Source organism: Vanacampus margaritifer, chromosome 14 (genome assembly GCF_051991255.1).
Source record: "Vanacampus margaritifer isolate UIUO_Vmar chromosome 14, RoL_Vmar_1.0, whole genome shotgun sequence".
Taxonomy (NCBI): domain Eukaryota; kingdom Metazoa; phylum Chordata; class Actinopteri; order Syngnathiformes; family Syngnathidae; genus Vanacampus; species Vanacampus margaritifer.
Window position 1 is genome coordinate 12,713,985 of NC_135445.1, and position 26,460 is coordinate 12,740,444.

General features: G+C 38.8%; 2 protein-coding genes and 1 long non-coding RNA gene across 11 annotated transcripts in view; 2 read left to right on the plus strand and 1 right to left on the minus strand.

Annotated features, from left to right (window-relative positions):
- Positions 1-23,423, minus strand: part of mapk10 (mitogen-activated protein kinase 10) — a 31,345-nt gene extending 7,922 nt beyond the window's left edge. For 6 of the 9 annotated variants that reach the window (XM_077585953.1, XM_077585952.1, XM_077585956.1 and 3 more), the window contains exons 1-9: positions 23,150-23,423; positions 14,312-14,383; positions 13,049-13,218; positions 7,325-7,454; positions 6,269-6,327; positions 5,553-5,691; positions 5,270-5,435; positions 3,375-3,446; positions 749-931 (exon numbers count right to left, since the gene is read on the minus strand). In XM_077585953.1, coding sequence (XP_077442079.1) covers positions 749-931; positions 3,375-3,446; positions 5,270-5,435; positions 5,553-5,691; positions 6,269-6,327; positions 7,325-7,454; positions 13,049-13,218; positions 14,312-14,383; positions 23,150-23,152 — 994 coding nt within the window. In that variant the 5' untranslated portion in view covers positions 23,153-23,423. Of the gene's footprint in view, positions 1-748; positions 932-1,265; positions 1,338-3,374; positions 3,447-5,269; positions 5,436-5,552; positions 5,692-6,268; positions 6,328-7,324; positions 7,455-13,048; positions 13,219-14,278; positions 14,384-23,149 lie in introns of all 9 variants that reach the window. The other 3 variants (XM_077585962.1, XM_077585955.1, XM_077585954.1) reach the window with 3 other exon arrangements.
- On the plus strand, positions 2,094-23,414 carry LOC144063935 (uncharacterized). The gene is made up of 4 exons (XR_013296656.1): positions 2,094-3,221; positions 3,349-3,492; positions 14,717-14,839; positions 23,109-23,414. It is a non-coding gene; the product is annotated as an uncharacterized LOC144063935 (long non-coding RNA).
- A 2,578-nt stretch (positions 23,424-26,001) lies between the features above and the next one.
- The window catches only part of ptpn13 (protein tyrosine phosphatase non-receptor type 13), a 47,368-nt gene continuing 46,909 nt past the window's right edge, over positions 26,002-26,460 (plus strand). The window contains exon 1 of the mRNA XM_077585946.1: positions 26,002-26,327. The gene's annotated coding sequence lies outside the window, so the exon portion shown is untranslated. The remainder of the gene's footprint in view (positions 26,328-26,460) is intronic.

Sequence of the window (26,460 nt, forward strand, 5' to 3'; positions counted from 1 at the left end):
TCCTTCTGGTATACAAGATTGAAATTATGTAGCAATAAAAAAAAAAAAAGAAGAAGAAACTTGAGGGCCAAAATGTCTGCTTCAGATCAAAATGTCTGACTTCCTGTGTTTTTCGTGTTTTATGAGTCATCAAACTTACCCAGCTGTCTTGTATACATGGTTCAAATTTGGTAGCGGTTACCCCAAATCTAGGACAAGTTCATCTCTGACTCACGCTTGGCCATGTCCTAAATGACTTTAAAATGTCCACTTCATGTGAAAATGGTTTAAGCTTTCAGTTACAGTAGACAGACCACCCTTCGTCTAGATAGCACACCCTCTGATCTTCACTATAAATAGCTACACTAGCACAGAGGACAAACTGCAAGCGTAGGAGCTTCCTCCCACTGCTGCCTCTGCATAGAACTGCCGGTAAATCTGTAAAATGATGCCCTCTTGTTACTCTCTATTTCATTTCTCCATCCATCCATGCATCCTGCTTCAGTCGAGGGGAATCTCTCCCCGTCTCTCTCTCTCTCTCTCTCTCTCGCTCTCTTTGGTCGCACTCGCTTCCTGTCTATGACACTCTGATCTCCCCCTTCTTGATTGATGAATATTTTAGAAGGCAGCAGCTTCAATGTCACAGCACAAAACGAGCCCACCCCAAAAAAAATCAGAGGAACTAAAGGTTGAACAATTGTGAGTTCAAGGCTTCAAGTGTGACGTCAGCAGGTAAAAAAAAAAAAATAGACCTTTGCTGTCTTCTCACCTTTCAGTTTGTTGTGCTCAGAATCAGCGGGGAAGAGGCAGTCTGGGAAAAGTTTGGGAAAGGTGAGGCCAGCATACTTGGGCCGGTTCTCTACATAGTTCCTCACGGTGGGCTGCAGTTTCTTCATGAACTCCGGTAACGGTGTACCGAGCTGCTCGATCACCTTGTTCCACTGGTCGATGTCTGGTGCGACATTAAGGCAAATACAAGCATGCACACAGCGAGAGTATTCAAGAACATCACTAGAACATTCAAATGATTATATTGGGAAATCATAGTTTTAAAGAATGTACTTATGGAGATTTGTCTAGACACTTTTTGTGTAAAACTCGGGATAAAAAAAAAGCATCTAATTTTGTGCTACAAAGCAACACAACAATTTGAATCCATCAGCAATCCAGTAATTACTGTCCGCCATCTTGCTGAGCGAGAACGTCAACGTCGTCCGCAAGTGGTTGGGTCAACATGTTGAGTTGGTAAAAGTTTGGGCAGGCAGTGTTGGATGTCAGAAGGATACGGTCCGTCCCAGGGAAGAGCACTGTGCCTCTAATCACCTCTCCAAAGATGCAGCCCACTGACCACATGTCCACTGGGTTCACGCAAACACACATACACAAACTCAAATTACTGCTAAATAACCTCTTGAAGCGCTAGCGCCGCTGCCACACGGTCCTGAGGTTTGAGTTTCGAATATAATCTGAGGCCTTCCAGTTTGAAGTTTGCGTGCTCTCCTTGTGCTTGTGTGGGTTTTCACTGGGCTTCCTCCGACATTCCAAGTTTAGCGTCAGTGAAGAATCTAAACTTTGTATCATGAATGTGAACGGTTGCTTGTTTGCGCCCTGTGATTGGCTGGTACATTTTTGAACTGCTAAAAACTAAAGGGTACACTGACCCCCAATTTTTTTTTCATAGCTTGAGTTGAATTTAAATTTGTATGTTGGTCAAAACATAGCATATTAGCTAATGACGTAAAGTCATAATTGTAGTAAATATTTGTATGAAAAACAATTCTAGGCCATAAATAGTCAAAAGATTCTGGGTATTTTTACAGTTTCTTAGAGGGAAAAAAAAGTAAAATTAATCAACTGGCTGTGGAACCAGTGGGTAAGGAGGATACAGTACATTGAATGGATGTCGTCAATAGCTGCACTCGCAAGACTAAATTTTTTAGCAGTAGTCACTTCTCAAGGCCAGGGACAAACAAGAAACCGAACCTCCTTCATCAGGTTTGTGGAAGACATTTCTCACATGTATGTATAAAATGTCTGGTTGCGTTGTCTTCGAGTCATTTAGCAAAACACAGCTAGCCTGCTTGCTAGCTAACGTGCGCTCTAGAGCACAATTTAACCATCAAAAAAGCAAATCAACACCATTGTTCTTCGCAACAGACACATGCCAAGACACATAGCATGATCGTTAAGGACCAGCTAACTATATCTGAATTTCCACCATGTCTATATTAAATTTACTTATCTGTTGATATAGAAATTATGGTTGGTGTTTCATCTTCCTTCTGAGCAATTTACCGCACATGACAACTTATTTTTGACTGACACATCACATATTCAAACTACTGTGTCGGTGGTAGAGAGCAAGGCTAAAATTACCATTAAAGCCATTTTCTAAATTGCTCTACCTTGGTCAAATATTTGTTTACAGTAATTTCTGGACTATAAGGCACACCTGACTATAAGCCACGCTAGCTAAATTTGGGGAATACTTGAGTTTGTTACACATATAAGCCGCACCTGACTGTAAGCCGCAGGTGTTTTAATGTTACCACACCGGGTTCCCGCTACTTGCTTTTCCATAATGAGGGCGTAAATTGTCTCGCTCTCGTTCTATCTCTCCTAATGTATTCGGGCTCACTTGGTTTGTTTTGCTCTGCCTGATGCTCTTGCACTTCCTTTATAGTGCGCCCCCTTGTGATCTGATGGATAAACCGCACTTTTGTATTAGCCGCAAGGTCGAATGCAAGTGTAAAAAGTAGCGGTTTATAGTCCAGAAATGACTGCAGAAATGGTGTCGCAAGTCGTGAAAAGTCCCATTTTGTCAATTAATTGTTATTAATGAAGCAATCAAGGCAAAACGGAGTGGACTGATTTGCGTTCGTCAATTTACGAAACCCCAGTTTTCTGAAATGCTTCATAAGCTACCATGTGTCATTATTTATTTATTTTTTAAGTGTTGTGACTCACATGCTTCACATGCACACTCACACACGTGCAGTACAATCACAAGCAGCCTTTTGCCATCTTGGGGATGCAATTAAAGCTTCCCCACAGGAGATGCATCACTCCAGGTAAGCGCTCACGACAACACGCACTTGTTAATATAGATGACAAAATACTCTGCGACTAACTGATTATTTTTTGTCTACTGTATGCTGCAGGGTTCATCAGAGAGGAAACAAAGCATTATTTGAGTGTCACTGGGTTAGTTTTCTGTCTCAGAAACATTTAGAGAACATAAGGTGAGTGTTTGAAAATGTAAGTACATGCTAATAAAAATAAATAAATACATGTATATAAATATAAGTATATATAATTTTTCAATTCAAATTTGTTCCTGTTTTTACACATGTATCGCTACCATTAAAGAACAAGCACACTTTGAACAAGGATACAGTCCCGCCCGGGGAAAAGGATTTTGTGGCGCACCATTTCTCCCATAATGCACCCCACCGACCATATGTCCACTGCACGCAACGAGGCGAGGTGGAAAGAGAAAGGGAAAAGCAAAAGGTTAGTGTTAAACCTTGAAGACATCTAGGAGAGAAAGCAGTCATAAGAAAGCAGAGTACTAGCTCTCATACTGTAGTGCTACTGCATATGAGAGAGAGAGAAAAAACTGAAATATTAAAGTGAGGCTTTAGTGGGGCTAAAATGTCAGGAAATGTGAACCCAGGCAACCTGGCTGCAAGACTCCATCAATATGACGATGAGTCATAGTGTTGTTTACCCAACAAGTTAATGTTCAGTAAGACTTCACGTCGACTACAAGGACAATTATAAACGTTGTGCTCCAGTCACAAGGGCTTTGTTTTGTCTCCTGCTGTTTTAATGAATATATTAAAGGTGTGTTGCAAACATACCGCAGAGTTAAATTAAGTCATTCACTGATTAAATCACCTCTGTAATATGATTTGTTACAAGATTTATTACGTGCCTACACTCTACAGACACGAGTTTGGTGCAGTGTTTGGTACATTTCTTTAGCAGTATTTGCTAATAAGCGACATCGCTATGTGAATGTAATTGCTAACTGTTTTGACCGAAGTACAGTATTTAGTTCACAGATACACAATTGTTAACACAAAGGCACTTATGTGTTAACAGCTGAGCCTTTTTGAAAGCAGTAGTAGAGGAATTAACAGGTGCTGTTTTAGTACATGTTGTAAATGAGTTCCCTGTGCAGTGTTAAAGGTGATGGAACATTATGTAGAGTCAATGGTTAGCATTTAAGGAGACTTCGACACATGGGTCGCACAATACTGTGTGCGTACAAGATTATTTTCTGGGGGGCTACGCCATTTAAAGGGGAAGTCAACCTCAAACATTTATTGACAATAATCTGTTCTATGTGACCTCATTAGTCTAAACATGACATTTTGATTAAAATGACATATGTGGAATATGAGTTATATAGCAAAATCCAGCATCCATTTCACCACTCACTGTCTATTGAAGATGACACCACAGTTGCTCAGGGCTCAGGCAACGACCAATCACAGCTCACTTGTATTCTGAAGCTGAGCTGTGATTGGTTATTACCTGAGACATGAGCAACTGTGATGTCATTTTCACTCGACAGCAAGTGGCATAAAGGCCGCCTTCTTATATTGATAAAAACTGCTGTATTTTGCTGCTTAACTTGTATTCTACTAATGCAAATATTAATCAGAATACTGTATTTTAGACTAGTGAGGTTGCATAGAACATAATTGTCAAGACTTTTTTGGGGGGGGGGGGGGTGACTTCCCAAAAAACAAAAAAGTAGCACGTACTGAACAACATAAACAGTATCTCAGAGAAACTGCGAATCTGACCTCATGTTTTAAACAAGTTTCTGGCACAGTACTAAAAGACGATCTTCTATTACGTAAGGGCAATGTTTTAAACTGCATACAGTAATTGCCGCACCCCTAGATGCTCCACATTGTTGTGTGTGTCCAAATAAATGCTTGTGGGAGCTACGTCAATATTTTTTTTCCACCTAGCCTGCCTTGGTTATTGATTTTTCACTACATGTGACATTTGACTTTGTTGCCAACCAAAACAGCAGCACCCACCAAAGCTTGGAAAGCGTTTCTCAGATAAAGCATGAGTCTTGTCACATGTTATGAACAAGCTGCTTGCACACTATGACTACTGGAGCCTTCATGCTTACCTACTATGAGTACACCAGAAGACACTCCAAAATCAAATTCTACATTTCTCCCTATTAGACCGTCGTGACAAACTGTAATCTACCATGAACATTCTTTAATTTTAGTTAAAAAATAATGTGGCAAGTCCTTACCGTTCTCCTTGTAACCCATGCCCAAGATAACCTCGGGTGCCCTGTAGTATCTCGTCACTACATAAGGGGTCATCATGAAGCTAGTGCCGGCAGTCCGAGCCAGTCCGAAATCCAGGATCTTGAGAGTGCAGTCTGACTTAACCACTATATTGCTTGGTTTCAGGTCCTACATGACAGGATAAAAATAAAATAAAAATAACTTTTTTAAGTTAGAGGGTCCGATGAATCCCAAACAAAGCAAAACAATGTTGAAATTAGTTAGGACACAAATAAATGATCCTACCCTGTGAATAATGCCGGCTGAATGAAGGTGCTTTATGCCGCATAGCATCTGGTAGAGCAGGTAAGACATTCTCTCGTGGTCCAGTTCCATCTGGATCACTTGGCACAGGTTGGCGTCCATCAGCTCCATCACTAGGTACCTGGGCAACATTCGGATTCAGCAGCGAAACCAATCGTGATCTAATGTCATGGACCGTGTAACAGCATTGTGGCACAAATGCCCGCGGATCAATGGCGGACATCAAACTCTTTGAATTATTGTATTAGATTTTTATTTTTTTTTTATTCATCTGACTAGGTCTACCTCGACAGGGTCATTTTTAATGCCCTGAAAAGTGTTGATTTTAGAGATGCGATGATTCTGCCTTATGCCTGCAATATACAGTAATACATTTTACAGTAGGCTGTAGTTATACTGTATGTACAATTAAATATAGATATAATTATAGCTAGGCAGGAAACATCCATCTCTCTGCATGCTAAAATGATACATGCATCCGTACCGACTCCGATTACATTACAATACTTTACACCCACTTTCACTGATGACATGTGGGGGTTGTCTTCTCACCATAGCAAGTGCGAGAATGAGAACATGGTGCATAACGCCGTCGGTCATGACAAGCCGAGTAAAGGGAAAAGCTGTTGCGATCCTTCTGTGAAATTTGGCGATGACTTTTCATTATATGTGTTGACAAAGATGCACGTTGTACTTACACATCTTGGAACTCCTCTAATGATTTTTGCGGCGTGAAGACATTTAATAAACTGATAATCTGGAAGAGGAGAGAGTAGATATGAAAAAAGATGACCATTTTCAACACATACAAATGTATTTTAATCATAGACAGTAACAGTTTAGTGGGTTCTCTCAGCTTACTAGATACAAGACACCTGTAGAATCTCAATATGTGTCCTTTAATAACTTCTATTACAGTATTGATAGCAATGCAAAAAAAATTAAGACTAAATTACAAATGTCTTGAATTTTGCTATTTATAGGTATACGTTTGGTAAAAAATTTACCATATTTGTTTTATTCTATACCCAACCACATAACTGCCAAATATAAAATACAAATGTGATTTAAAGAATGAGTTTTTTTCTTCTTCAGGAATCAAATAGTAATACAAATTGTGGGAAAAGACCAGGGTTTTTTGGTCCCTTGTTTTTTGTTTTTGTTTTTTCCCCAGAACTGGATATTTTATGTAGGGGGAAAGTGTGGAAATGTGGATTAAACAATTACGTTCAAACATATTTACACATTTGAACGAATTTGCAAACTCATTCGAACGAGTTTGCAAATATGTTCAATGCATTTGCAAGTACATTCCAAAGTACTTGTAAGCTAAATGCTAAAAATATAGCATTTTTCCCCACAATGAAATTATGCACTACAGACATGATAACAAAACTACAAAAATTACTAATAAACTAGTAATTTGCTTAATTTCCAAACGTATTAATGTAGGCCAAATGTTTGGGGGAGAAATGGCATCTATACATTTGTGGATGCACAAGTCAATACCCCGTGGCATTATGGGGAAAAAATGCTATGTTTTTAGCATTTAGCCTACAAGTACGTTCGAATGTAATCGTTCTAACGAGTTTGCAATCACGAGTCGAAAACATTTACTCCGAATAGGCAGTTCCACAATTACAAAACTTTTTTTCTCAAGGTAGCATTTAGTAAAGTAGTACTCCCTTTGCTTGTTAGGAAGTTCTTAAAGGAAAACCAAAAGAAAAGGAATAAAATGTCAGGTTGTCGCTTACATTTTTGTGATTGACGCATTTCATAAGCACCAACTCGCGGTATGCCCTCTTGGCGTGCGTCTGGTTCTGGAAAGGTCTGCTAAGCTTCTTGATGGCCACGTTTCTGTCGAGGACAGCATCATAACCCGCACTGTTGGCAAAAACAATACATGTTAGCGTTTAATGTGCCAATCAATATCAAAGGAATGTTTTAAAAAAACAAAAACAAAGAAACACCATAACTAACAAAAACCTTGATCTGCTTCTCTGCTGAAACGGCGGCAGTCATTAACTGCTGTGGAAAGTGTCGTTAAAACAAAAACTCATTTAAAAAGCAGTTAAAAATCTACAAATATGTACAAATGTTATGTTTGCATAGCACTTCCTTTAAAACAATATTTGCTTATCTTCTGCTCACTATCTTTATGGTGCTATGATAATAAAGGTAGCAAAAACTCAGCTAAGTGTTAGCTAGCAATGGCAATAACAATGAAATTATGTTGCCATTATAAAAAAAAAAAAGTCTAAACTGAATGTGTAAATTTGATGAATTATGATAACGGATTATATAGTCTCTTAAACTTATACTTACTGTATATTACTGTTGATCATGATGGTGGTACTTGGAAAGATTATTATGTTTTGAGGTTGATACTTGGTATCAAAAGTTTGAGAACCACTGATTTAGACAATACATGGCCCTAGAAGGATTTTTGTTTTAGAGGCTAACAAGGTATTGTTCATATATATATATTTTTTTTAATATATACTTACTTAAATATTATTACCAGTAACTCTAATCAGGCTGTATGTTTATAAACATGTTGTATGGTTGTCCGTTGTCAAATGAGTTGAGTGCTATATTATTGATCATGAGTCATGTTTGCTGTGATAAATTCACGTGTGGGTTTGAGGATGACAGTTGAGGGATTGGTTGCGTGTATCTTTTTATTTATTTCAATCTCTGTGGAGACTGCAGACCCGGGGATGATTTGTGACCATGGTAACAGTGGAGCCTACATGTAAAAAACACACACACATTGATTCAGAAGGGATTTAAGTGAGGCAGCCATCACTTGCAAGGCTGAGAGGAAGATGATGTCATGAGCAGCTCGAGTGCTTTAAGCCTTCATCCTTCCTCATCCTCACGGAGTCATAAGGGTCAAGAGATGTGCACACATTGGTTCGTGTTATGTGTATGTCTCTCCACATTATTTAATACATTCAAAAGTCATAATATTAGGAAAACAGAGCTGTGATTTATGAAACAAGCACTGTTAAGAAGTATTAGTCACACTGAAAAGAAAATGCCGTACAGAACAATGTAACAAAAAAAGGACAATGTTTGGAAAGGAAAATTGTAATGTAATGGGAGGTTAAGAGAAGGTGACCACAATATTGCGGGAAACACGTTTTTACGTTATGATGAAAAGTTTTGGAGATTAAATAATAAAAATAATATTACAAGAAAAAAAATATGGAGAAACAAATATACAGTGAGGAAAATAAGTATTTCACCCCCTGGTGATTTTGTGAGTTTGACCCTTTACAAAGAAAGGAACGGTCTATAATTTTCATGGTAGGTTCATCTTAACAGTGAGAGACAGAATATTAAAAAAAATCCCAGGAAATCACATTATATTAATTTTAAACATTTATTTGTCTTTTATTGAGGAAAATAAGTATTTCACCCCCTAGCAAAACATGACTCAGTACTTGGTGGAGAAACCCTTGTTGGCAAGCACAGCGGTCAGACGTTTCTTGTAGTTGGTCACCAAGTTTGCGCAGATCCCAGGAGGGATTGTGGCCCACTCCTCTTTGCAGATCCTCTCCAAATCCTGAAGATTTCGAGGCTGTTGCTTGGCAACTCGAAGCTTCAGCTCCCTCCACAAGTTCTCTATAGGATTAAGGTCTGGAGACTGACTAGGCCACTCCATAACCTTAATGTGCTTCTTCTTGAGCCACTCCTTTGTTGCCTTTGCTGTCTGTTTTGGGTCATTGTCATGCTGAAACACCCATCCACGACCCATTTTCAATATCCTGGCTGAGGGAAGGAGGTTCTCACCCAAGATTTCCCGGTACATGGCCCCATTCATCCTCCCCTCGATCCGGTGAAGTCGTCCTGTACCCTTAGCAGAGAAACAGCCCCAAAACATAATGTTTCCACCACCATGCTTGACGGTGGGGATGGTGTTCTTGGGGTCAAAGTCAGCTTTTTTCGCCCTCCAAACACGGCGAGTCGAGTTGATGCCAAAGAGCTCGATTTTAGTCTCATCTGACCACAGCACTTTCTCCCAAGCCTCCTCTGAATCATCCAGGTGCTCATTGGCAAACTTCAGACGGGCCTGTACATGTGCCTTCTTGAGCAGGGGGACCTTGCGGGCACTACAGGATTTCAATCCATTACGGCGTAGTGTGTTACCAATGGTCATCTTGGTGACTGTGGTCCCAGCTGCCTTGATATCATCAACAAGCTCCTGCCGTGTAGTTCTGGGTTGTTTCCTCACCTTTTTCATGATCCGGTTCACTCCACGAGGTGAGATCTTGCGTGGAGCACCAGACCGAGGGAGATTGATGGTCAATTGGTGTGTCTTCCATTTTCTAACTATCGCACCAACAGTTGACTCCTTTTCACCCAGCTGCTTGCTAATGGTCTTGTAGCCCATTCCAGCCTTGTGCAGGTCTACAATCTTGTCCCTGGGTCTGTGGGAGCCAGAATTCTTGCTGGTTGGTAGGGGGTGAAATACTTATTTTCCTCAATAAAAGACAAATAAATGTTTAAAATTAATATAATGTGATTTCCTGGGATTTTTTTTAATATTCTGTCTCTCACTGTTAAGATGAACCTACCATGAAAATTATAGACCGTTCCTTTCTTTGTAAAGGGTCAAACTCACAAAATCACCAGGGGGTGAAATACTTATTTTCCTCACTGTATGTAGGAGTATTAGGGCCACACTTCAAAAAATATATATTTCAAAGGAAATTAGCATGAAGTCTCAATATAACAAGCAGTCCTAATATTATTATAAAATGCCGTAATGTTACGAGACTAAAGTCAAAATATTACAAAAATAAATTAGTACTGTTATAATAACAAAGTCACAACATAATAAGGGAAAAACGTCATAAATTACAATAATAAGTATTATTTATTAAAGAAAAAAGGCATAATATTGTGACAGTAAAGTTATAATTTTATGGCGGATCAATGGAGGAGTATTACGGCCATGCAAAAAATGTGAATTTCAGATAAAAGTGTCAAAAATTAACAAAAATGAAGTCACAAGTAACCCAAAAAAAATGGTGTCATTATGATAATAAATAATTAATTTTGCAGTAATATGATAAAACATTATCAGAAAAACTGATGTTATAATAGTGAAGTGTTAATGTCAGAATATCAGAAGATCAAAATCATAATATAAGAAATAATGCCATATTTTAGTGCCAAACTACCACGTAGGAGTATTATGGCTAAAAGTGAATTTCTGTGAAAAAATATTATGTCTTGTTTTGTAACAAGACATCGTTGAGGAAAATGTCAGTTAATAGAAATTCCCATGTAACAAAAAAAAAGGAACATTTTCGAGTAATAAAAATAGAAAAATAGAAAAAAATAGTAAATAAAAAACAATGCGTATGTTGGTGATGACTTCATAATTTCCACAAAGAACTCAGGCTAAACCTGGCTCATATGAAGCTTGTTTCTCACTTCAACGTACAGTGTAATACTACTTTCCTATTTAGACAAGGCTTTGGCGGTGATGATGAATTTGTAAATAGTTTACCGCTAATATGCGGAGGATTACACCACAAGCATGATGAAGCTCAATCGTGTTAATGAAACTAAATGAGATTACTTCCATAATGTATCCCATTTGCTCGCAATAGAAAGCCAGATATGAAGGCAGTTTTCAGGGAGGGTGGGGGGCTGATTGAGTTGGCTCAGATAAGATAATACCGTCACCATATGACACCACATGACTTGATGACAGCTGCTGACCTGACTCCCCTGACATGCGTCGCTCGCAACCTCCCTCAAACGGGCACAAGCCCAGCCCCTTGATTATTATTTAGCGAGCGGCCCGTGTGTGGCCGTTTGGCGATGCAGGTTTCGTGCTTTGCTTAAAGCGGAGGCTCAGCAGTTGTGCGTTGAATTACAACAAACAAGCTCGCTCCGCCGCCTTGCCGTTCGATCCCTCTTGGCTCGCGTATTATTCCAAGCACAGCAAGGTTTTAGTGCCATGAATTTAAATGCCCCCATGCCTCAACAGTTTATTCAAACTTAAGAACTGTGCTAAAAGCCACCAGAGTTTTTGTTTTAACGACACTTAGCACAGCAGTTAATTTGATGGAGTACAACAGTGCATAGTAGGATTGATAAAACAACCAATATATGTTCATAAAAACGATGTAATGCAACCAGAATAATGTCATAGGGTAACAATTCATAATATTACACAAAAGTTGTGATAATACAAGAATTAAATAAAAAAAAAGTAAAACACAAGTTTTACATTTTACGTAAATTTTACGTTAGTTATAAAAATGAGGGGGGAAAGTGAGAGAATAGTATTACATTTCAATATGTAAACTACAATTTATTTATTTTCGGGTATTTAAATCATAACGCATTGTGGAAAAAATTTGGTAATGTTACCAAAATAAAGTTGTAAATACAATTCAAAATAAATATAAATACAAAATCGCAACACAGTTGGACACTTGCATATTTGTGGTTCGGCACCTGTGAATTCACCTAATCACATATTCTTTTGCAATATTTTTTTAATTATTTTTTTATATTTATTGTTATAGAGTTTAGTGCTTTTATAATGGATTTCAATTATATGTGGATTTATACTTTAAGAATGTAATGTTCGAAGAATAAAGTCACAACAGCTACAAGAACAAACTAATATTTAGTTTTTAAGAGTAAGAAGAAAATATTGATTGCAAAAAGTCAATTTTTTTTTATAAAATATACAGAAGTTATAATTTTATGGACAAACACTATGTAAATGCAGGAATATTGGGCCACTCTTAGAAAAAAAAACAATGGGGGAAAAAAGTAAATAAAATGACAGATAATAATTTCGTTTTCAGAGAAACTGTAACTGGAATGTCATGATATTTATTTTTACTTTTTTCCCCCGAATAAATTATTGGAGTAACATTAGAGAAAAATAGCAATATTACGAGTATAAAGTCATATGATGAGAAGATAATTGTCAAATTTTGGTAACCTTGATGGCGGTGGAATTGTTAGCCTTCGGATTATTAATATTCAGAATTAAGACGGACTTTTTCAGCAATGCAATAAAAATTGCCGAGAGATGATACTAGGAGCTGTCCATACTTGGCGCAACTCCAAAATGAATTTAAAAAATATATATATTTTATGGGACTAATGAACCAAGTATACCCAGACGGCATTCACTATTTACACCCTAAAAGTGTAATTTTGCACTTAACATTCAATTAAGTGGAAATTTGGCCCACATGTGTTCAATAGTCATGTCCAACATTTTTTTTTAAAGCTTTTTAGCTCCAGCTAACTATTTTGAACTCGTTGTGAACCCGTGTTATTACCTTAGATGACTATGTTATTCATTTGTACAACAAACTACACCACTATCCCAAGAAGAACAATTAACGGCTAAACGAGACCTCCCAAAACAAAATCCCATCGTAATAAAAGTGTTAATGAAGCTCGTAAAAAGAACAACGAAAACGACCTACCAGACAATTCCCTGAGCTCCGGAGCCGATGGGCTTTAAATTCTGGTAGCGTTTTAAAACGGTGAAGGTGGAGTCTCCCACTTCCACGCTGTAGAACTGGTTGTCCACTTTGCTTTTGCTCATGTTGTAATGCTTGGCGATATATGACACATCCACTTGTTTTCCAAAACCCTGCACGAGGTAAGCAACATAGACAACAAAATTGCATTTTGCGTTAGTGATCTTATAAAGCAAGCTGAACCAATCAGCATCAGTGGCAGAGCTCCGTGGTAGCCAAGGAAGGAGTCATGTCTAAATGCCAGGGCAGTTTTTTTGGGCCAGTCCAATTTTTTATTTTTACAATAATAATAATAATAATATTTTTTAATATTTATTTTATATATATATATATATATATATATATTTTTTTTTTTAAACAACAAAGTAATTTCATTTGGGTTTCAAACTAAACAATGCATTAAACAGTGACAAATGCAGAATTGCACTTAACTTTGCAATTGCAATTTCACTCATAAAATAAACATGTGTTGTGTATTACAAAGTACAAGTTGTGTACACTCCTTACCATCGTCATGGACTAAAAGATTACGTAATGGATGAGTGACAAGCCAACCAAACCCATGATGTAATTATTTCAATCGACTGACTTGTGCCCTTTATTGTACCAATGATGGCAATTAAACAGGAAGCTTGAAGCAGTCATCACATCGTTTGAGCACGTGTCGTCACGACATCGCATGCTAATAGTCACATATTATTCACAAGTAGTCAACCGTTTGTTCTAAATATAACATATTTTCTCAAATGGTGGCCTCCTCAAACAATCAAACAAATAACCGCCACATTTTAAATATAATTACTATGACTGATACCATCATGTATCGCGGTAGACATCAGATCATGCTAGATGTGGCGTCTGTAAAGCTGACATTTACGCTGTTACAGTACATTTTAATTAAGGACAATTATTTATTTGTATTTTAATAAATTAAAAACATACTGTATTTAAATATTAAATTATTAAATTATATGAAATAAAGTCCTCCTCCGAATAGATGCCTTTGACCACAATCCATGCACATACAGTACAACAGAAAACTTGCAAAGCCGTTTTTCTAATTTCATGCCCCCCCCAAAAAAAATCATGATCAGCACTGCATTTGGTGTGAAAACATCATTCATCGTGTAGATCAGCAGCAAAGGGGTTAATTGAACAGAATGAGTACTGTACCTTTTTATTTTTTTACCTGTAAGGGACACACACCTGACAAAAGGCTAGCTTTACATCCAGGATCGGTTGGCTGCGGTTATATAAGAAATGTCTACTCATAAATACCTGCAAGACAAAACAGAGGGAGGGAGAAATTTAAAAAAAAAACGGTGATTTAGTGTCCAAAACAACAGCAAACATAATCGATAAAATTGAGTTTCAGTTTCAAGTTGGTTGCTCGAGTTCTGTAACTTTACAGTGTTCAATTTGGGCCAAGGAAATTCCGGTATTTCAGGAAGATGTGACATTTAGCTTCACTGACCCTCTAATTATGGCACGATTAATGCTTTGCCAAGTCCAAAGGGAGCATTGAAGTCTTAAAAACGAAATATGACACATTTAGATTTTATATTTGTACAGTGGCCTGTTTAGACTGACCTTATTCCCTTTGTTTGCTAGTGCACAAAGGCACTACATTCTTTCAGGCAGACCCTACAAAATTGCTGCATCTGTGCTGCATCTGCCTTGGACTTTTACACACAACACCGCCATATCCCGGATACTGCAGCTTCCCACATTAAGGTAATTAGATGACATCATTCTGCTGTATAAAATACTTCTACTGTATGAAACCAAATACAACAACAAGGCAGGAGAAGTGAGTGCTGGGTGTGAAACTCCCCTAGCAAACACGATTCTCGGGTCAACTTTCTACACCCATTTTTATTTTGTTGGCGACTACCACAGAGAACAGCGACACAGAAAAAGAGCAGTTTTAACAGTCAGTGTGATGGCGGCAACAGAGACCCTGCAAAATTCTGACTTAGAGCAGAGAAATAGTAGGATCTATCATTTATAAGCTTTTGCAAGCTACTTTCAACATAACAGTGTGATGTAAATGTTATGTGGTACTTTGCAACCCGGTTGACGCATTGTGGAACACCCTTACACACAGTGACCTGTTTTTTGTTTAGTTTTTTTTTTTTTTGCCTTGATCCAGCAAATCTATCTGTATTGTGATGTGCCAGCTAGCTAGCTAGCTAGCTAAGCTAGCCTGGAGAATTGCTGTGTTAACTTGCAGGGAGAGAGCAATGAGTTGGGTGTATAAATTGACAAGCTGGTCTCAACATTACAGAATACCCTTAAAAATAGGCAGCGTCCCACCAGCGAATGGCAAAAAAACTGGACCGGCTTTTACATCATCTATTAATCCATATCTGCGCTATGTTAATCTTTAGCCATCTGTGTGTATATTTCAGTTATTAAACCTCTCCCAAGGCTCAGTGTGTTTGCCTTCTAGCAAAGTGATGAAGAGTGTGAGCTTGCTGGTTGAACTCTTTGGCCAAATTGGGTCTCAAGTGCTGCTCCGGTTTTATCAAAGACGACACTCTGCGCTGTACCATCAAGCGGCAATACATCACCCTGAGTGCAGTATGACTCGCTGCCAGCGGCTTGAGAGCTTTAATAAGCAGGAAAAAAGTAGCTTGGTTTTCCGTTTTTCTACTTCAGTCGAGGCGGGGTGCAGACAAGGAGCAGATATTGACTTGAAAATCAAAACAGGGCCTGTGGTTTTTAAATCCGACGAAATCATCCAAAATAAGCTGCTACTGTGACTCTGTATGCCGAGAGAGTCAGTTGAAGGGAGCGTCCATTGATCTTTAAGTGACATTTAATGCTGTGTGTCTGTAGTGCAGCTTGTTGCTTGGTTTTGCATCATTCTGTAGGGAATCCTGGCAGTTTGAGAGTCTTTGCAGTAGTATAGTGTTACTTAGGTAGGCTTTGTAAAAAAAAATAAAAAATAATAATAAAAATACGGGGGGTCCTCGGTTTAATACGGTGCAGACAATGATGTTTCGAGGTTATAAATGGCACACAATGGACTAGTTTGAATATGTCATGCTCACTTACTTTTTCATTGGATTGTTTTAGATTTATGGTGTAAGTATTTTTCATACAAATATTTACTGTAATAATGGCTACTGCTAGGTTAGTGATAGACTACAACACGTTCATACTTAGGTCCAAATTTGTTGTTGGTAGAGGAACGTAAACGTATTAAATCGAGAATTGTGCAGTACTTTTACTGTGTGATGTGCTTTTCCAGTAAACGTCAGATGACACAAATCATTTGAAAAAGACACAACTACAGTAAATATATTTGTTGTGATCTATCTAGCAAGACAGCTTTATTTATATAGCACATTGCATACACAAGGGGTCCAAGGACTGACCCTTGAGGGACCCTGCATGCCAAAATAACTCCTTTCCCTGTAAGTAGGACCTGAACCATTTTAGAACTGTTCTATTTAATCCCAGCAAACCATCTTGAACTGGACTGCTTTGATTATTTCTCCTGGTCATGTTATATGGTGGGACATCTTTCTGATCTATATCTGCTCTCATTCTCCCATATTCCTACCACATTCCAAAAATATGTATGTAAGGTTTATTGAAAACTCTAAATTGTCTATAATGTGCTCATGAATGGTTGTTAAGTGATGAAATTGACTGTAGTTATCAGTCCAGGTATTCTTTTGCCCAAAGTCAGAAAAAGGACACACTTTAATTATTTCTGATCTTACTTCAAAATGATCCACCATTTTACCCAAAATGTACAGAAAAATAGAAGCTTTTGAAACCGGCCGAATTTGAGCATTTTTCCATTCTTATAAAAGCCCGCAAAGGCCCAATTATCGGATGTCAGATTATCCAGTGCTGTGCTGCGTGTTAGGAGTGATTCTTCCTCTCCGAGCTTCTCTGGGCCGACGACAATTGTTAATGTTAAGCCTGGTCGATAATTACAGTGTTGTTAGTGTGCTGTGTTGTTCATCTGGAGTACACCACAGACAGACAAACTTGTTCTAGGTTCAAATGTTAAAAAAAAAAAAACAGTATGTGTGAACTGTTCTTTGCTTTAGTACGATTTTTCTGTCCGTGTTACTCTGTGAGAAATTTAATTTGTCACAATTTAATTTACCGACACTATTTATCTTAGAATACCATTTTCAGGCCAACCAACCCAATAATTCAATCTTCTCCGACACCGTCATCCAAACAGGCTGGCGTCAATAAGGACTGCGCCTTGCGTCTCCTAAAAAGAACGTCAATAGAAGAGTGGACTAATGGAGACGTGCTCTGCTTTGGACACGCACGTTGTTTCTGACTCAGCACAGTGCAATGAAGCAGCATATACGATGACTGCTCGTTTACAGTTGGAGTTAATTTGGGGATGAAGAGCCCGCAATGGTGTTATTGTTCTCCCTGTCACATCCTTTGTACGTTGAGTCGTCACAAATGTCTCCCCTCATCCTCAACCATCCCTTTTGTCCCTCCCCCTCGCTCCCAGGCTCCCGGCCCGAATGCAAACGCCTACATTACCCTTCCCCCCTCCCCCCAACTCCCTCAACCCACCCTTCAAAGCTCCATTGTGAGTGCTGGCTTCAGCAGCCTCTCCCGCAGTAACGCAGAAAGCGCAGTGAGGGGAGGGGGGAGGCACCCACAGAATGTAAGTCTGGGTAACAAAACAGCACTGACCCATGCACGGGAATCTCGAACGCTCCCTGGCAGCTTATTCATTTCATCAGTGAGGAAATAAATTTTCTTATCTCGTCTGGCCAATGTGTGTGTGTGTGTGTGTTTTTTTTTTTTGGTGTGTTTGTCGAAAGCGCGCTGACACTGCAGTTTGGTGATTGAACCCTACAGCACTAGCATGTAAACGAGGTTTGTGCAGTCTGTTGTGAGGAGGTGTGTGATTTATTGTGTGCTTTTTATAGTAGTATGTTCGAAAGCGGGATTTGCTGAATCTTGTCAAATCACCTTTTTGCTTAGAAACTGAAAACATCTTACTCGGGTACTGAAGCTATGGTGACAGTACATAGCATTCCTTAAAAGTGATCTCAGGTTAGTAGTTGATAGCTACCAATACTGATTATGAATAACAGCGATAATTACGGACTGATAAATACCGTACAGATACGATAACTAGTAACTACCAATACTGATAACATAACTTTGTTTTAGACTGAGTTGCTTCTAGTCTCACTCTGCCCCACTGTCGTATGGTGTTCTACAGGGTTCAATTTTGGGGGCCCTGCTGTTTTCATTGTATATGTTGCCCGTGGGTTGCATTTCAGGAAAACGTCTTTCTTTTTTAATACGCCGTTTGAATTTCATTTGGAGCATTCCCCCAGAATCAAAACGGTTCCTGATGTCTTAATATCAACCTCTACAAACCAGGAAAATAGCCTGATCAGATAGCCAAAACAAATAGTTTGCACGCCTACACTGTATCTTGATTCTCCTGCATTCTCCTTGCTTAGAATTTAAAAAAAAGGAAGATCCCATCAACTTGTCATCCTCTGTGAACCAGGAAGTAATTTGAAACCCTAGGAATGACCCTCCCCCCCAAAAAAGGGCATTAAGCCATCTCATACTTGTCTAATTAAACTAATCATGGTGTAAAAATTAATGACATTAGCACAAGCACGATTAGGAAAGGAAAATGCTAGAATTTTATTGTGTGAATGCTGAAAGGTGAAAGCAGTTATTTTGATATTTTATCATTATTATTTGTCCTCTTTCAACCCCCACATAATACATCCAATTTACACCATTCTAATTTCAACATGGTCCAAAAATTCATGCCTCCCGGGCTATAATTTTTGTCAACCCACATACTTACAGTTTTTCCACAATTGAATATTTTACTTCTTTTTTTTTCAAATCCCCATTCATTTTCACTGGGAAAGACATTCAACTTTCTAAGGCAGAATTCAACTCACTTAAATACCACTCATCATCATTCAGAGGTGTTTGATACTGCTGCGGTGGCAGCGTTGGTAAAGTGCATTGTCCAGTGAAAAGGGGTTGGGGGTTCCAATCCCAACTTTCACTGTATATTGCAAATGTATCCATGGGCAAGACAGTAATAAACCCATTAAATCCACCTTCAATGACAGCTTTTGGTATTATACCACATTATTCGATGAAATTACATACTGTACATTGTCTGAGGCTTTTTACATGTCAACTACAGTCCAGTAGTTAGGGCAGATGAGTGCGTGGGAGCCCAAAATTCGAATCCCCGTCACAACAGATTTTAGTTCAATTACATATGCTAATCATTGTCTAATTATTTAACAGCCATTATATTCATTCAATGACATTTCACATTATTATTATTTTTCAATGCAATTCCATATTTTCAACGACAATATTCACTGCATTCCACAACATTGCAAATGCATTCAAATATTAGTATTCTGCTTTTAGCATTCACACCTCTCATTTCTCTAGAAACTGCACACAAGTCTATTCTAGAATTAATGTGCTGCCTTTAGACTCTGGACTCTGAACCATAGAGATGTGTCGCAGCTTTAAATCTTGCACTTAAAGCTGCTGTGCGCAAGCAAAATAAAGCCGCATGTTCACAAGAATCAATCCACTTGTGTAACCACGCTCTTGTGCTCCCGTGTTTATCTGATTGTTTGGAGTAATACCACAGTGAGAATTAAATGTTGTTGCACTGTCGATAGAGGGGGGCCCTCCTCAAGAATGGTAAACTTTAATGAAGATTATAGTGAAGCCGCCCCGTATAGAAATACCACCAAATCAATTTAATGAAAAACACATTTAGGATTTATATGTAAAAGTCAAAGGTGTTGGGTTTTATCTCCAAATAGGAATAAAGTCTCCTCCATCTTGAAAGTATATTAGAGAATGGTACAAATGAGGTCTTTAACAATGCCAGTGCGCTGTGGTTGCGTGGCTAAAGCATTAAAAATGGAGTTAATTGTGTAATGCGTTAAATTGAGATGGAGTATTTTGAAATAATCTATTGAGTCAAAGTGAATCTTTAGTTCATCTTAATGTCTGATTTAAGGGATAAAAACATCCATAATAGTGACGGTTTTGTGGATAGTATACGGAATATGAAATATGGAATTTTAAAACTAATATATCGAAGACAATGTGACATGTGATTTGGGTCAAACTATAGCTAACATAAAACCTTTATTTGTACAGCCAATGCTTTTAATGAAAATTGACTTTGTCTTACACACATCTAGTGTGAAATTAAACAACCAACTACATATTTAGGGATCTGCCTAATTCTGAAAATGTCAGCCTAATTGACATTAACACACACACCATTTCTCAGCCAATGACTTGGCAGCTATGCCAGAGCAAAATAACCTCTTTGAAGCAACTGCCCAAGCCAAACGTTAAGCAGAGCTGCAGTGTTGGCACTGATTAGTGTTAGCTAACGGTGTAACCAGCATTGGCTTCTGATAACAATGTTAGAGTTGTTTAGCCATGTAGTGAGTCACACTGCCACGTTAATTGACAAATTGATTTTGGTGGCTTGGTGATGGAATGCTGTCTTCACAAGTAATAACGTCTGAAATGTGGCATTTACTTAATTGCTTCATGAAGTTGTGAGTTCTTTTATCACTAATTATTGAGCAGACAGTTTTATGGTCATCATCAGAGTGTGTTCTTATGTGGTTTACAAAAGAAAAAAACCAACATCACTTAATCCTGTCATGTTTTTGAAGCCCATTTTTTCTACAAAATTGTATTCAACTTCCAAGTTGAAGTTGCACTAATGACTATATTGACATATCAACTGTAACTGTATTACTTTTTCCATTGCCAAGTCTCCTTTGGCAAGCATGCTGGCATCAATCAATATGATTATGAGTAAACATTTAAGAAATAAAATTGGCTTATCTGCATTCATTTTACAGGCATATCGACATATATACCCCTCGTGAATCATTGTCGTATAAACGCTTCCATAGAATGGTCATAAGCTTGGTTTAATGGTGAAGCGTGTTCCCTGCAGCACTTCCACATGAAGCATGAAAGCACGCTCCTGAATTATTCAACAACGCAAGGTCAAAGCCACTGAATCCTCTTCTAGCGTTTTCTTTGGCTCTTTATCTGTGTTTTTCAACATGGAGGATTTGTTGTGGCATCCTGCAACACAATGATAATCGCCCCGAATGGCATCCCCGCAATGATAATGCAAGTGGAGGGACTCCTAATGTATAGTACTGCACTTGTGTAAGAATAATCAAAGGTGGGCGAACAGTAATGGTGGTAATCACGATATGATAATACATTAAATTTTTGGACATCAGACAGATAGTGATGATGATGATATTTGTATGAGAAAATATTTGTACCACGTATCAACAATGTTAAGTGGTATTTTTTTTTCAATATCAGTGGTATCACGATACAGCAAAAGTAGCGCTAATTGATATATTGATCATTCATGTCATCTTAATAATAAAGTTTGTATAGAAATTCATCGTAAACAGCAAGCATGATATACGAAAATATATACAGTACAGTGGTGCCTTAAAATGCAAGTTTAATTGAATTGCTTTAATTTAGTTTGTTAATATTTGAATTCACTATTAGTAGTTCTATGCAAATGATAATGAATATATGATGGTGAGTACAGTACTGCTATATTGTCGCTTTACATGAGTTGCACTTTGTGTTAAGTTCATTGCCCAAAGGGTTAAATCACTACAAAATTAATGCTATTTAGCATTAGCATTAAGCTAGTGAACTGAAAGGTTAAGCTATGTTGTTTTAAATCAGGTTGTGTCCAAACTTTTCTTGGAGAGCTGCAAACAGAGAAAAAGAAGGATGCAAAGGCCACTTTGATATTATCTGACTTTATTTAACACACTAAAACCAATCAAGCAACCAATTGGATATTGTAGTTTTTTTTTTGTGGGTTTTTGTTCTGTTTTAGTTTTACTTATTTTTAACAGACGTTCATGTTATATTTGAATGTATAAATTATTAGAAATGGGCGAGTACTGATACCAGATATCAGTTTTGGGCCAATATCCTGCCGTATCTCGGGATATCAGTACTCGCAATCGTCCGCCCTCTTGTGGCCATTTTTCAATCAGGCATTGGGTCATTAATATCGATGCGGTATGATATGGTATCTTTATTTATTTTCTTTTGTTCTATGTTGACAGTTCAGGAGAATTTGATGGTATATTGGAAAGTTAAAACTGTCGTGAAGTGTGGATACTGTTAATGTCTATTTTTTTAGGTCTGCGTATCCATGTTGTGATAACCGACAACGATAACGTATGTTGTGATATTACTATTTAGTCCATGTTGAGAGAACATGGGTGGGAAATTACGGAGTTTCACATCATTTTGGAAGGTCAAATGGGCCAATCAGCGATATTTATTGCTTGCATATTGATACTGTACCATTAGAATTTCAACACGGGTTGCATATGGCTTTCCCACAACCCCCTGAACTATAAAAGGACACCCGAATCTGAATCCAAATACACACTATAAATACAATTTTGCCCACTTTATGTGCACGCACTTCTGCCCCGCTGAAGTCCACTGATATTCTGCATAATGCACAAGGTATGCAGCTGATTTGTGTGTGTGTGAGAGAGAGAGAGACAGTGAGGGGGTGGGTGGAGTGGGGGACAAACTGCATGCGGGCCTACACAGAATGGAGCTCCTGTTTTGAAGAGCAACATCCATCCATCCATCCATCTATCTAGCGGCCATTTGCATGGCTGCATCAAATATGCAAGACAATTAGCCCTTGAGGAGAAAATATGGAGTTCCATATTGATTTCTTTGGTGACGTGGTGGGATTTAATAGCTTGATGCCATGCAGTAACACATTCTGATGGTCTTGTTTTGCCGATACAGGATGGGCTGGCAACATTTAAGCAATTGAATACCCTTGTAATAAAAACAAAAAAAAACATATCTTTGATGTGAATAGAGACTGATAGAATGTATTAACTTGTTTTTTTTCCCACCACATGACCTTCTCTTGCAGTTGATATTGGGTTGGTGTACGCATGCAACGGTCCTACCTACCATTCCGTGCCAGCTGATGACGAACCCAGTCCAGTTCAAAACATCCCGATGGGAAGCGTTGCGGTTATCATGGCTGCGGGATCCTGAGAATGGAAGATGGAAACAACTTAAAAATAAAAAATATGAAAAATTAATACAATGATAAAAAAAACGAAACAAAAATCAAGAAGCGAAGATTAGCTGATGCTGATTCACTCTTCCCCAGCTCAGTGACACCTTGCAACCATTGTGCTGCAAGATGTTGGCTGTACCATTGTGCAGCGGGAGGGTAGGGAAGGAGGGAGATGGGGGGAGGAGGGCCGGAGGGGAGGGGTTGCCATGGCAACCGGAGAGGAGCGCACGTGACGTCAAAGCCGAGCAGATAATGAGGGAGGAAGGGAGGGAGCTGCACAACTAGACTGTACCATTCACTTACAATGATGTCTATCTATCTATCTACTGTATCTATCTATCTATCTATCCATCCATCCATCCGTCCATCTATCTATCTATCCATAGTTTGTTTTCAGTTTGTATGTTCTGAGTCCGAATCAGTGTTACAGTTTTTCTCCATTGGTTTGGCTCATTTCTTGAAACACGAATGTCATCCAGTCTTACAGGTCTTCGCAATAATACAGCTCACTAACAAAAGGCTCTATTTCTCCCAAAACTTATCTACACCACTTGCCGTCTTTCACACACCCACTTAAAAGTTCCCTGGACAAACTGTTTGATAGGCTGATGAGTGTGACATGGGAGAAATTGAGTTCCCGATCCGGACCGGAGTCCAATTATTGAGAACCCCTGAATAAGATGATCTGCTGCATGAATTTGGTCCGATTTCAGCTTCGTAAGAATGTGCTGTATTAACAACTGCACTGTCTGGATCCAAACTTCTCTGCAGTGAGATAAGCTGCTTATAAAAAGTAGTAAAAGCAAAGCTCGCCTCGTGTTTGGGTGGGCGACTGGTCGTTACGAAAAATGCTGCCTGGTTCCGTCGTCCAGATTATAGCAATGCTTTAAAACAGTTAAGAGTTTCACAATGTGTCCACAAGGAGAAAAAAGGCCAAAAAAAAGTCATTTAAAATTGTCCTGACACTTTATTACAAGGTGACATATTTCAAAGGCAGCAAAAATGATCCCCAGGGAAGTTTTAAATGCTCTACAGCTGAACCGCAAACGACTGAGCTGTCTTTAACCTGTCAGGTGCCCTTCATTTCCGTCAGGCACGGATACGCTTTCATGTGAAAATTGACCACATTTTCCAAAATCCTAATATGAGACATTACTGTTAGGCATCATTGCCACAGATTAACATCACTTACAAGTTACAACAAATACATAGTTAGTATGTTGCCAAGTAAAGGTAAGAAATAAACACAGATTTATCCTAGTACCGTACAGTGGGGGGAAATCCAAAGAGCAGGTGGACATCTGGGCCTCAGGTGCGCAAAGAGATAATCCAGTTTTCAATTACATTAACTAACTCGTGTGTCACGTTGATTTATATTTTTCAAAGAAGTGTATAAAATCTGCTTCAAGTTTGCACCACAATTAAGATGTTAATTAAATGAGCGCACTTGGGACTTTGCACAGCTCCACGAGCCGGTCCACCATTTCTTTTGTCTATTAGGCTTTGTGTTTCGGGTTGGACAAGTTTTTACTTTTGCCCACTTCCTTGTTGCTCAGTTAAGTTGCTTCTTGATTGGCTACATTCCATTTCATGTCACAATTCAAGCCAAGGAGTCATAACCCGGGAGATGATGTCCCCACAAATGAAGAATTTTGGTTGAAAATTGTATTGAACATGTAAAATTGTTGGCCCCCGACCCATTTCAAACACACAAGCACAATACATAACTCAGACCACAGGACTACTAGTTCATTGAATTATGGGGCTTAGTATTTTACAAGAGCAGTACTGTATTCAAAGTTTACTAGCCTTCCCCCTCTCGGCCATCATCCTCATTCTCTTGGCCATCCATATGGTGCTCTCTGTTTGGCCAAAGATTTTCATCTACATCGCAGTGGATATTTTTCCCTTGCAATACAGTGAGGAAAAAACGGCGTGAATGTCTCAACTATCCTCTACACGGATCCCCTGTGATATGCTGGACTAATTTTGACAATTGAACAACTGATTTTGCATATTATGACTTACACACTGAAATCCTGCTGACACGTTTTGGAGAGGATAGCCATTAGACTGAAAAACAACTAATCCAGCTACATCAGCAAGATCTATTCATTTGGAAAATGTGCTAAATGTGGGCAGATTGTGCTAACTGTAGTCTAAATGTACACAACCATTAGCACAGATCCACTGAGACAATTGAGACATGTTCTAAGACATTGGCAATTTGATGAACGCAATGAGAAATGCCATTCAGTTGAGACCAATTGTAAGGTAGTTGAGGGATTTGTCCATGGTATTTTGAAAATGTCATCTCAGTTTCAAGAAATGTGCCAAACAAAAAAACAAAAAAAAAACTGTAATAATGACCGGGTGTAATTAGGTCTACCGATCTCTAGATGGCGACAAGGCACAACATTCCGCGTGCGGTGGCAGTGTGTCATAAGCGAGGAAGGAAGTATTCGGCGTTCAATTGTTTCCTGATTGCCTCGCTGAGCTCCTTTGAAAGAGGAATAAAAAAAAACGGCATTTGCTTAATGTAAAAAAATACAATAAAAATTACAACATAATTGTAAAAATGTGAAATTTGTGACATTGTGGCGTTTAAAGTTCCTTACCTCCACGGTGTATGTGTGTCGCCATGGAAACGCTTAAACGAACCGGGAGGGCCAATGGAAGCTCGTGGCAGAGGTGTCTGGTTACTCCTGGTCAGCCCACGCGAGCTGGGCAAAGGGAGGGGTTAGTTTAGTCCGCTCGCTTCCCCCAGCAGATATGGTAACTGGTAAGTGACGCGCGGTGGTTCCACAACAAAACACACGACTTGTTGAAACTTCGTTTCCGAGGAGTTGAAATTGAGGGACCGGGAGCTCAACTTTGAGCGGGATATACCTATCTAGCTAACCGAGGAAAGCAACCTGTCGCCTGCCTGCCTGCTCTTCTCCCTCCCCAAGATGTTGCTTCGTGGATGGGATGGCGTCTCGTCTCGTTCGTCTGCGCACTTGTAGCCCCACCGGAGAAACAATTTTAGCCCCCCGTGTGTCTCCTTTGTAGCGCTTCTGTTCTTTGGTAAGTTTAATTTTCAACTACTTTTCACGGAACGCGTCCTCGGAACTTTTTTTTCTCTCTCTCTCTCTCTCTCTCGGCTGAAGCGTCTTGCTAGCTGCTCTCGTGCTAATGGGAGGATAAGTGCCTCTACTGC